The 12,947-nt window shown below is 43.9% G+C and overlaps 1 protein-coding gene across 1 annotated transcript; it reads left to right on the top strand.

The window, feature by feature from the left end:
• Positions 1-602: 602 nt before the first annotated feature.
• Positions 603-8,682, top strand: tent5bb (terminal nucleotidyltransferase 5Bb). Its single transcript, XM_070921505.1, has 2 exons — positions 603-1,003; positions 6,988-8,682. Exons 1-2 carry the CDS (start codon positions 830-832, stop codon positions 8,011-8,013), a joined length of 1,200 nt encoding a protein of 399 aa, XP_070777606.1. The 5' UTR covers positions 603-829; the 3' UTR covers positions 8,014-8,682.
• Positions 8,683-12,947: the final 4,265 nt, after the last annotated feature.

Below are 12,947 nucleotides of genomic sequence, written 5' to 3'. Positions count from 1 at the left end.
TGCTCATTTGATCACAAATTGTTTCTTTTTTTTTTTGAAATTCTTGGGATTGAATGCTGACAGTGTGTTGTTTTGTCAGTTTATTGTTATTTGGCTGTTGGAACACTTCTGCCAATTTCAGAATTAGAGGAACTTCCCATAGAAGCCAAATATGGTTTTTATCCAAAGTGTTATTCGTTTATCATAGTTTGCTCATTTCCGCTGCTCATTGCTTTGTAGCACGTAGGCTACTTGTAGCCTAAATAAATGCATTTTCAAACATACTTCATTTTGTCATTTTCCCCGTGCGTACAGCATATTCAAAACACACAATAGTGGAGCCTCGTGTGCGTAAATCCAAGAGAAGCGCGTCCTTTAATTGCGTTTAACTAGTAATTATCATACTTCCTACAGTCCTTGAACCTGTCATCTGACGCATGGGAAGTGTGTGCGTGTGTGTGCGTGTGCGTGTGTGTGTGTGTAGGCTGATTGTAGTCTTCTGTATGTTGGAGTGTTCATAAATCTCTTCCCAGCCAATAGGAGGGCTCCTGTTAATCCCAGCTCGGTAAAAACCCGGTGCGAGTCCGGAGGCGGCTCTGATCTGAGAGGAGAGTCCGCGCAGACGGAGAGAGGCAGAGGGACGCTGGAGGGTTTCTGTTTTGGAGATGTCCGATATTCGACAAAACTTTCCCGTCACTTTGTCGCGTTTTGGAGGTTTGTGAAAGTCGTCCCGGAGGAGGAGACAGAGAGAAGCGCTTCACCACTTCACCCACAGCTCCCAGCTCTCCCCGCGGGAGGATTGCGCCCTGCCGCTCGCCTCATCACAGCCCTCGCACTCCGCGGACGTCCCATGTCGAGTCCGGTCGTCATGTCCTCCGGTGATGCCTCGGAGGAGAGTCGGCGGGTCAGCGTGCTGTCTTGGGATCAGGTGCGGCGTTTGGACTCCATCCTCGGCGAGAGCGTCCCGATCCACGGCCGCGGGAACTTCCCCACGCTGTCCGTGCAGCCCCGGCAGATCGTCCAGGTGAGACCACGGTCCATGCTGCTGTCTTTGAATGCTTTTTATCACCCCTCCAGGAGCGCACATGGCACTAGTGATGGAGCAGGGGAATAAAAACTTCAATCTGAGCAAAACTTTAGAAAGAAATGAATAAATAAATCAACAGCCATGAGCTTTACTTCCTGTGCTGTGTATACCAGCTATATTGCATAACTACATTTTTTAATACACTGTGTGATTCACAGGCCTGTGAGTCGCAAGGGTCATTTCACTTGAAACAGTCAATAATGTGGAAAAAAAGGGGGTACAAATGCTGACACACACACACACACACACACACACACACACAGCTACAACACAACACATATTTCCACATTGACAGGTTGAATGAAATAGTGTAAAGGTGTATTTCAGATAATATTCAACACGTTATCTAAACACACGTAGAACATCTTTTGAAAAAAAAAACTCATGAACTGTTGTTTTCCACATGTTGACGTAACATTTGAATACATGTATATTATGTACGCGCTGGGGTGGACACTTTTCAGTGGAGGTCAGATTGAATTAAATTCACTTGTTGACACTATAATGACAAAAAAAAATAAAGAGCAGAGCAGCCTGAACCTAGCAGCAACATCGGCCTTGCTTCTCTCTTTGGTGTGTTGACTTGCTTTTACGGAAAGTATAAAAAAAAAAAAAAAAAAAAAACACATTTGTGCAGTTGGTCAGGATTTGTGATTACACTTGAAAAGACATTTGATGGCTCAGACTCTTAACACAGACATGAGAGCGGGGATGAGCTAACAGCGTGACTGCAGTTTTCCACTCGCTCACTAATGCCTCTGCTCCCGAAGTCTTTCTTTTCACGGCCCCCGAGAAAGCGAGCGAGAGATAATGACTGAGCTACAGCACAGTTTACCAGGGATGAAATATATAAGGAGTTTTCCTGCACGTCATTTAAAGGTCTCTGCCTGTAACCCAGGTTCATATTTCACTTGAGTGATTCATATTTTCTGTGGTGGTCTTGTTGGGAAGAAAGACCCTCACACACACACACACACACAACATTTCAAGGGCCCCTATAATCGAGAAGGCCCCTACCATTTCCATGTGTACTTTCCAAGGAGCTTTCAAAGACCCACTGGTCACCCAATATCTGATGAGAGGCACCTCATTGTCTCCGGTTTGCTGCCCTGTTTGAGTGCTAACATGTTAGCATGCTGGACGTAGCATTTAGCATTACGCTAAGTACAAAGATAAAGGTGCTAGTAATCCAGAGTTGTTTTTTGTTATATATCTTGGAGATTCTTAAGAAAACACATTTTTATGTTGTTGTTCAGTTTCGTAATGCAAAAACGTGCTAACGCCTTTTGAAAACAAAAGAAGCTACATTTGAAAAGTTGCGGAAAAAGAGTATTTTCGGATATAATTATACTTATTTTCTATTCATTTGAAATAACCAGTCAAACTTAGAGGTGCTACAAGATCGCATTTAGTTCGTACCATAATATACGCTTTACACTTATCACAGTTTACCATTTGTGAATTTCATTAGCATAACGCACCTGTATAGACTGATTTGAAAGGTCTGCGCTGCATCACCACGCAACGATATCATATCTTTTGACAAAAAATACAAGCAGTCGCCATGTTCCCCCGCCATGGAATATGTCAGGCAGGTTTCAAGTCTCCGCAAGTTGATTGTCATACCATATGGACATGAATGGAAACCAATGGCTGCCTGGAAGGAAGGGAAAACACACTCAGAGATCTAAGCCACTATGATATGTTTTGGAAAATGGTTGACAGTAATGTGAGGGGTTCGTTATTCATGGCAAATGGGCTAAAACATGCGAAACCACCGGAGCCAGCCTTGTCGTCACGCACTGGGAGAGGTGACCAATGGGATCACGAGGCCCAAAGAGCCAGAGGAGCCCCTCTCAACGGTGGGTTTGTCTGGGGGCCACATTTGAATAACATCTGTTTGCGGTCTGGTTGTGAGCGAGCCATGGGAGCAGGGAAGGAAAACTTTTACATTTTTTTGTACCGACACCTCTGCGCTCGCCGTTTCGCTTAATGTCGACGGTCATCAACCCACCAGTCAGAATATTTGGTCACCATACGAGCTCCCTCAGCAGGCCATATATACACACATGATGATAAACACAGATATCTGATTAGGTTACGCCATTTGTTTCGGTGGATTCGTGTGCAAGGGTGGAGGAATGGACGCCAATGTGTTTTTGTTGGCCACCAAGAGGGTCGTCTCTTATTCCGGCTCTGCAGGCAATCACATTTCAACTACATTGTTGTGTCTACGGTACATGTTTGAGATAAGTCCCTTCCCTTTTTTTTCTGCTCAGTGGTCTGCCTTCAACAGTGTGCTCTTTCTTGTTTTAAAAACCATTTTAAAGATCGGGTAGGGAGGGGTCTGGATTTGAAGCAGAATGTGAGGAGTGGATAACAACACAGGGCTCGTGGGTCAGGCTTGACAACGTATCACTGTGGTAAGTGAAGACCAGTCGCCTGACTCCGCCGTGGCCCTTGCCAGACTGTAAGCCAACTCCTCAGTGGGCTATTGTTGAGAATGAGCAACATGAAGACGCCACATGTTCCCAATGCTCCCTCGAGGAGGTAACCTCAAAACAGTCGGTTTAGGCTGGTCGCTAATGATTTTTATTTGGCAGTTTGCTTTAAATCTTCGGCTTTCAGTTCATCGTTTTGCACATCTTTGTTGTGTTGGCAGCGCCGATAGTATCCCTTTGGCCGGATTTTCCGTTGATGAAGTTGGGAGTGTCTTTCCATCACTTCCTGTGTGCTCAGGGTAGTAGCTACCATTGGGGACACCAAGGTCATGACACCAGTCAAGTCTGGATTGTTTCTTTGGGATGTTTATGGTTTTATATAAAAACGTATACACCATGGGTATTTATAATATTTATTTATTCTTTAAATATGACTATAAATAACTATGAGAAGAGTTCCTTTTGACAAAGAAGGAGTTAATTTCCTAAGTTACCTCCTTTACGGGGCCCATGAGCTGAATGCAGGGGCACCCAGCAAGATACACTGTTACAGTTACATGATATGGAAGGATAACTATTCTTACCATGGCTTTCACTCTCACCAGTTTCATCTTACACGGCTGGCTTAGAAATCGAATACAACCAAAGTGTCCTCAGATTTGGTTCCCTGGCTAGAATCTTATCAAATGAAGCATTAAACAAACATTAAAACATTAAAATGTCTTTAAACCCTTGAAAGCAGATGAACAAATGCTCCATTGAAAACATCCATCCCACGGAGAGGTGATGGCGTCACGTTTCAGCCCGTGACTCACTCCGTGTCTCAGCATACAGGTGAAATGACCACCCGTGCTTCGGAAATTCAAGGAAGCTTTTCAAATCAGAGGAAAAACCATCATCATCCCCCGCAGCCTGCCAAGCTACTGTACGACTGACTGGCTGGGTTAGTCTTGGAGTGAATGTGAAGGTCAGGGACTCGTAACTCCTCATTCGCTGTCGCCATTTCCCTGGCAGAGGGATCGTCTGACTCACTGCCCAGAGCTCTCATTGGCGTCCAGGGGACTATGGGCTGGTAAACGGCTGGGTCATTTCAAACTGCCATAATAAAAACACATTCAGGCCGCAGCTTAAATGAAATACTCAAGGAAACGATTGAGACTGGAGAAGGAAAGTGGCGAGACTGTAATGCGTCGCCAAGGCGTTGTCAACACCAGACAGTCTGGTGTGTTTGCGGCTCTTTTTACAAGGCTCTTTTTTTTTTTTTTTTTTTTTGCTCAAACGTCGGCGGAAGTGTCTCCCTCTCAATTCGCTCGGTTCACCAGGTGCGGGCGCGTCATGTGGGAAATGTGCTAGCCTGTTTTATGACGGGGATGGTGTCAGGACCCCCAGACAGGCAGATTATGGCCGGACTAACTGTTTAAGTGTGAGGTCAGAGCAAATGCTGCTGTGGGTTTCCCTTGCTGGATGGTTAAAAGAAATCCACTTCTCTGCATTGTTGTCCAGTGCCCTGTGGAACTCAGAGCATCTGACCTTTTCTCATCGGATTTTGAAGTTACATGGCGTGTTAATATTCTTGTGTTATTTGAGGGTCTCTTCCAGGGTTATGTGGGAGAACGTATTTTACATAGGTTTATTCTCAAAAGTTTGGATTGGAACATGTTGCCATTGTGTCATAACATTTCTGTTTAAAGAAATGTGTGTTAAGGACAGGACTGGAATTGGGTGCGTTAGCCTAGCTAAGCATAAAGAATGGAGGCAGGGGCTAACAGCTAGCATGGCCCTGTGTAAGCTCAAAAGCACGCCCACGAACACCTCTAAAGTTGTCTTAGTTACACATCGTATCTCATTCGTTTAATCCCGACACAAACAGAAATGCTGACATGATACATTTTGATTTTAGCTGTGTGTGCTCTGTGCAACTATTTCTTGGAAAGGAAGTGGCTGATAATAATAGGAACTTTAACTTCCTTGAACATCTTGACCTTTTATCTGAAGTGCGATGGAAACACTTGGCCCAGTGTGGTTGGTTATAAAAATGAGGAACCTGAGGAGATTACTGCAGGGTAGCTGAAGTCAAAGGGAGGGAGAAGGAATTGCAACATAAAAAAAACACCTTCCTTATCTTACTTCCTTTAATTTTCATGTGTTTTTCACGGCTTTAGTACCGTAATTCCTAAAAAAGATGACGAAAACTAAATGTACAATCTCAGAGTTTTGTATAAAAAAAGTCATCTTAGTTTTGCATCACAAATTAGCACGTCCTGAAAAGTGGATTTATTGGATGACGTTTACACCGTGCATTTTAAAATAGATTCTGATGGGATTACCTGGCTGGGAAGATGTCGGCCCACATTGACAGATAGCTGGTAGGACAGTGTGTTTTCGTACAGACAGCTGCGTTTTGGATTTCGTCAGAATTGACCTTGTTTGGCTGTTTTTCTCCGTTTAGTGTCATTTGAGTGATGCAACAGACAGGAAGCATCAACATCTCAGCTGTCTGTAGCTCAGCGGTTCTCCCAAGCATCGCAGCAGTGCAGCATGGTGTGTGTTCCAACAACCAGATAAACCTTTTTTTCTTGCCAACGAGTGTTTATATGACAGCAAAGGGATCATGTTTTCTCAATACGGTCATAGGCCACAAGTTTAAAAGTTCACAGCTGAACTGTTATTTTCTTAAGAGCCTCTTACAGCTGACAAGCACTGACTTGTCATTTTCCACAGCTTATCTCTACCGTGCTGATGTTGCTTTTACTTCATATATGACGAGATGCGTCTGCTAAATCAGGGATTCAATTCATTAGAGGTGTGCTGAACAGTATGTACGGCATTGTCACCCTCGGGCGACAGGATCTCAAGCAAGATACTGAAAGCCTGCTTGCTTCAGGAATCCGCCTGTGGCTTTCCCTGACTCTGCATGTAGCTTCTGCCTTTACCCGCAAATAAAATATATATATGTATTTTCTTTTTACAGTGAACTGGTTTCTTATATTAACACACTTTACTTACTGTATTGGAGAGTTATTAGCATTTCTGGTACTCCTAGCTTGTAACCTAAGCATGTACACATCCATAAATATATGAAAAGGCCAATTTTATATATACTAAACTTGTGAAGTTGAAATTGAATTTGGTGTTTTTTGGATTGATTTTCTCTTTCCTTTGCTCTGCCATCAAATTGAATGAAACAGATACCCAGGAAAGTGCTTTGAATTCAACCTTGACGATAAATTGAGCAATGTGTCCATGCCTCCTAATGCATTACGTAGAAGACCCTTCATCAAACTGAATTTTCCCCCCTCATGCTTTATTATGTTCATATGACAGACAGCACCTCAGATTCTCTTCATTTTAAGTAGTACGGAGTGAGCAGCCCCCCTTTTTGCCTGTACAAACCTGGGTTCTCTGTGCCAGCCTCTTCTGATTGGTATCTTCTTGTGGATACCCATTACTCAGTTTCTCCTCTGTCTCTGGATCTTTCAGGTGGTCAGGGCTCGACTGGAGGAGCGGGGCGTGGTGGTACGCGACGTCAAGCTGAACGGCTCTGCGGCCAGCCATGTCCTCCACCAGGACAATGGCCTCGGCTACAAAGACCTGGATCTGATTTTCGGCCTGAGTCTCACTGACGACAAAACCTTCCGGCTGGTGAAGGATGTGGTGCTGGACTGCCTGGTGGACTTCTTGCCTGAAGGGGTGTGCAGGGAGCGAATCACAGCACTCGCCCTGAAGGAAGCGTACGTGCAGAAACTGGTGAAAGTTTGCAACGAGACGGACCGCTGGAGCCTCATCTCACTGTCCAACAACACCGGCAAGAACGTGGAACTGAAGTTTGTGGACTCCCTAAGAAGGCAGTTTGAGTTCAGCGTTGACTCCTTCCAGATCACTCTGGACTCGTTGCTGCTCTTCGACCGCTGCTCGGAGACGGCCATGTCCGAGACCTTTCACCCTACAGTGCAGGGGGAGAGCATGTACGGAGACTTTGAGGAAGCTCTGGGTCACCTCCGCTCCAGGACTATCGCCACCCGCAGCCCAGAAGAGATCCGGGGCGGCGGGCTGCTCAAGTACTGCCACCTGCTGGTGCGCGGCTTCCGGCCGTCCTCCGAGGTCCAGATGAAACAGATGCAGCGCTACATGTGCTCGCGCTTCTTCATCGACTTCCCCGACATAAGCGAGCAGCAGAGGAAACTGGAGGCGTACCTGCAGAACCACTTTGCGGGCATGGAGCACAAGCGCTACGATTACCTGGTGACGCTGAGGCAAGTGGTGGACGAGAGCACTGTGTGTCTGATGGGCCACGAGCGCAGACAGACGCTGGCACTTATTTCCGCCCTGGCGCTTCGCGTAATGGCCGAACAGAACGCTATCCCTGCTCTGTCCAACATCACCTGCTACTATCAGCCGGCTCCCTATGTCAGGGACGTCAACTTCAGCAATTACTATGTGGCACGAGTTCAGTCTCCCATGGCGGCGTGCAGTAACTCTTATCAAACATGGCTGCCTTGCAGCTGAGCAATGACTTTTAGGAGGTCTGGAGAGCTTTCTGTTTTTACTTTTACATTGATGTAAGCTGAGCGTTCATTATAGTGCTCAGTACCTCTGTAGCAACGTGGCTTTTTTGGTTTGAGGCCCATCATGCACAAAAAGGAATTAATGTATCTTTTTTTTGCCAAATATTATATCAAAACCATTCCACTAAGTTATATTGATTAATACTGCTGTAAAAAAAAAAAAAAAAAAAAAAAAAATCTCGTTCGAGCCATTATAATTATACCTTTTTGTTCTGGTGTCGTTTCATAACCAACATGGACATGTATGGAAAAATATGAAGGGTTGATATGTGATGGAGGAACTTTGCCAGGTCTGTTTCTTGTCTGACGGGGGCTTGCATTGGGTCTTTAAGGAAATGTAAATACTTTGTACGAAACCAGAAAGCTGTTTTTTGTTCTGTCTGTGGTTTCAGCTGACCTGACTGGGAGGGGAAAAGGACCAAAGAAATACTTTCTTGTGTAGCATGACAAACAAAGACTGTATGTGGTTCCAAGTGCCTGAAACTGACCAACGTCTTTATAGTAGTTGCTATGTAAGAATTGTTCTTGAAACGTTTTCATCCAGGTTACTGTACATTTCTATATTCAGGGTCAGGGTATTGGTTTTTAAATCATTAAAAAAAATTGTCAAAAATGGAAAGATGTGGTACATTGGTCTTTCTTTACACTTTCTCCAGTCCATAAAGTCCATAGAAGATAAGGACAAACTGTTTTAATATGCTCCAGTTGAGTCAAATTAGTCTGGGGACGTGCGTCATGAGTGCATACTTTATCTCCATTCCTTGTATCTCAGTTTCTCTGTCTCCAAGATCGCCCTCATGTATCTTTCACTATCGTTCTCGATTGCTCACAAACTCCTCAGTGTGTTGTCTGTGTTCCATCATCCAGACACTGACTGGCCTCACACAAACACTCACTTGTTCAAGCTCTGTGCCCCCTCCCCCCTAGAAACAGATTCCCCCAGAGCCCGGGCCTATACATTAGCCACTTCCTTCCACTTGTGCAACTGACAAGGGGTTTCCTTGGCCTCATTCAGAAACGGGAGATTGCTGTTGCTTGTCTTGGATGAGTTGAGCTCTGAGGGGGCAGCTGAGGACCAGGTGGTGAAATGAGACTGCTGGCTTTTCAGCAAATGTAATGATGCATTCCGGCACTTCACTTCCTGGATGATCAGAACGGTTCAGTATTTCATCCTCACTTAGACCAACATTTCTGCCGCCGTGACATTTCATTCGAATTACTTTTGCATGGGGGAGGACTTCTTGAGATTTAGTAGAGCATGAAATGGCATGTAGTTGGGACACACCTGCTGACTATTGCTCCTGATGGAGACAGAAAGTACTTGCAATGCTGGAGCACTTGAAGTGAGGCACTCACTGATTTCTTTATAAAAGTTCATTTGGAAGGAAAGCGTCTGTCAGAGTGATTAAGGGGTGAGGTATAATGTGACGAGGGAAATTTCCCTCCCCGGGTTAGCTGTCACACTTGTCTCCGAACTGCTACAGACACACTCAAGGAAACACGGGACACCCCTGGAGAGTTCCACTGGAATAAACACGCACTCGAGTCGCAGCTGAGACGGAGCTTGTCGTATCTTGACAGACCAGTGATTTCTGCGCCCGGTCAGACCTCCAGAGTCAACCACAGAGCTGCGAGGAACATCTTGGGAAATGTGTAATGTTAATTAACCAATTCCAGCCAGTTGTAAATGTGTTTGCTAAAGATTAATCTCAATGAAACTTTCCATGAAAGTTTGAGGCATAGCTCTCTGAATGGCAATGTCGGTCGGTCGCTCCACCGCTTTGGTCCAGACTGAAATATCTCTACAACTAGTACTAGACTAAACTGTTAGATAAATTGCCATCCTCAGAGGATGTATCCTACTGACTTTTCATTTAATGCTTCTAGTGGGTCAAGATTTGTACATATCCAGTGAAATATCTAAACATCTACTCGATGGATTGGAACAAAATTTGTCACATACACTCATGGTTCCTAGACGATTAATCCTACTGACTTTTCCTCTAGCGCCACCATGAGGGTGACACTTTCGAGTTCCATCAGGCACCCCTCAGGATGAATCACAGTAACTCTGGCGATCCCTTCGCGTTCCATCTAGCGCCATCATCACATCAAAACATTTGGTTTATGACCAAATACCAGCAAAACTTCCCATCAGCCTCGGCTGTACTTTATGTATAGTGCTAATTAGGAAATGTTAGCATGCTAACATGCTAAACTAAGATTGCGAACATGGTAAAGATTAAACCATTTTAAAATTTACATTGTGAGCATGCTAACGTCAGCATTCAGCTCTATTGCTTCGGTGCCGTCGTGTGGCCGTAGACTCTTTGCCTTGTTTTTACATGAAATATTATAAAAGGTTTATCGCGGAAACATTCGGATAATTTGGAGGCTTGTGGTTATACAATAAAAGACTCAAACCTTGATCTAGGCTTTATGCCGAAAAAGGTTCATTTTTTCTACAGTAACACAAGAGTAGCTGAAGGGGTTTCTAAGTCATGCACCTTAGATTTAAGGCATGGTAGCCACAGTTTTGTTTTTCCTGGACAAATACCACAGATAAATCTGACACTGTGGTAAGCACTGTGGTTCATACTGTTCCACAGCGCACACCAGCTCTCAGCAGCTTGGCCTTCTCACCCCCGTCTTCTCCAGTCTATGTGGGTGGGCCCTTCTGGGTTCGACTCCCACCACAGACATCGGAGCTCAAAAAGTCCCGTTATCATTTTTTTTCCCTCCCTTTCTATGTCAGTCTGCTGTGAAGAGTAATCTCTGTCTGATGATCGCAATGTGCATGTTGTTCAGGGATGCGGTATGTTTGCATGTTGGCTGATTAGATTATGGGAATATCTTCTTTAGCTGTGACATATACCAGCTGGGGAACGACGGAAAGGGTCATGATGAGAGTGGAGTCAAGAGTGGTCTCCAGTGTAACGTACTGTTCACTTCACAACTCTCAGCTCCCTATCGGGGTATATTCGCTGCCTGGGGAGATTGTAACAGAAAACAAATTTGTCCTCAGATGAGAAGCTACAGGGGTGGCTGAATCTTCTCAAACAAAGACAAACACAGTGAACCTTAAAGAGCATGCTCAAAGAAGAGTGTTTATTATGGGAGGTGGAGTTTTAGGGTAAATTAGAGAGGAAGTCAACAAATCAAAAGATATATTTTATATCAAAGAAAGTGGTGAGAACTATGGCTTTCCAGTTTTAGCTGCTGCCATCCAAATTAAGTTCCGTAAAAGTACCACATGTACAAAAATCTGTGATTGCGATAAAATAAAAACAAATAAAATTATTTTATTCCAGAATGATTGAATCGGATTGATACTAATTTCAGTCTTTACAGCTGAAGAATGAAGGAAGTGGTGCTGAAGTTTTTCTCATAAAGCTGTTTTACTGGACTGGGTGGCACTGCTCCATCCATCATCATGTCGTTAGCAAGCAATTCCCAGGAACTCACAGGATTTCTATTTGTAGGATCTGTGGATATTCAGAGCGGCATCACCATGGTGATGTTTATTTGTTGTCCTGAAATGCAAAGGGGCTGCCTGTGCCATACAGTGGGCAATAAAAACTATGCATCCACTTTGGCTTTTGGTGCATTTTCCTGTGCCACAAAATGCGAAAAAAAAACAACCAAAAAACACGTTTATTGGGGAATTTCTATTAAAAGCAGTGAAAATTGACATGACATTTATGTGAAAGTACAATTACCGACAAAAATCTGCAAATGTATTCACCCCGCGTTTGTTCACTTGGGCTAGCAAGCCAAGTCATGATATATGTGATTCATTCTTGAGTAGATTTTGAGTTACCAAAATCTGAAGTTGACTCTTCTCCTCTTCAAAATGCCTGGGACCGGCTGTTCTGCTCGTTACAATCATTATGTTTACGTCAGTACGTGACATAAACGTACAAATTATCTGCACCAAATCTTGTCTTCAAAATGTCCTGCAGCATGGGCTTGCATCGTTTCCCAGGAATCATTTGTGCACGTAAACGCCAGCGTTGGAATGGCGGACTCCACCACTGACAATGCAGGCGACTATATAGAGGTAACAAGTGAGTGTTAATACATTTAATGGAATAAATGCCAGTCAGAAATAGAAAAATTGGATTTGGTATACCTCAGAGTGCTCAGAAAAAAAGATGAAAATCTTGAATTCATCTAGAATTCCATGACAAGGTTGTGATATAATCTAAAGCTCAAGAACAGCTACTAAATTGACGTTGTGGTGAGATTGTCTTGTCTCTGCTATTTCAAGAATGAACCGTTAACCACAGTTTTTTCTTTTAGAAAATTGCTCCAATCTGACCTTTTCTCCCTTGAATTGAACAATGTCCCTTTAATGCATATTAAGACACACTTAAAGTGTACGGTCCATTTTACCTTATAATACTAGAGCAAAATGTGAAAGATCTGCGCCACTTATGGGAGAACTTTGATTTCGGTTTGTAGTGTAGAGAAATAAAATGTCATTCTTCTAACGCGATAAAACTACAGAGAAACCAATATAAATCAACTTTGGACAGAAATAAAATCTCACCAAACACCCCATAAAGGCCAGCTCAGTGATGAATCAATCAACAAAGTCAAGCAAGTCATACTTTTCCTGGCCAGTCCCGTACTGTATCATTCTTTCAGTAGCTGAATTTGTTTTTCCAAAACAAGCGGAACAGAAATGTTCTTATATGCATCCGCTGCTCTCACTCATTTGAACAAATTAGTGAGTGACAGACAACATTACAGACGCTGAGGAGAAGCCTCGGTCTGTGTTTTCATGACAAATAAGGGCTGGAACACAGACGGCTGAGCACCGAATTCTGTTGAGTCACTCCCAGACTGAAAATAATGAACTGTATTTTTAAG

This window comes from Enoplosus armatus, chromosome 16 (assembly GCF_043641665.1).
Source record: "Enoplosus armatus isolate fEnoArm2 chromosome 16, fEnoArm2.hap1, whole genome shotgun sequence".
Classification (NCBI taxonomy): Eukaryota; Metazoa; Chordata; class Actinopteri; order Centrarchiformes; family Enoplosidae; genus Enoplosus; species Enoplosus armatus.
Note: the sequence above shows the minus strand (reverse complement) of the source record. Positions and strands in the feature narration are given on the sequence as shown.

Excerpts from the sequence above, each read along its gene's own strand:
- tent5bb (XM_070921505.1), top strand. The coding sequence starts at position 830 with ATGTCGAGTCCGGTCGTCATGTCCTCCGGTGATGCCTCGGAGGAGAGT. Across the intron at positions 1,004-6,987 it reads AGCCCCGGCAGATCGTCCAG|GTGGTCAGGGCTCGACTGGA; the intron begins GTGAGACCACGG and ends TGGATCTTTCAG.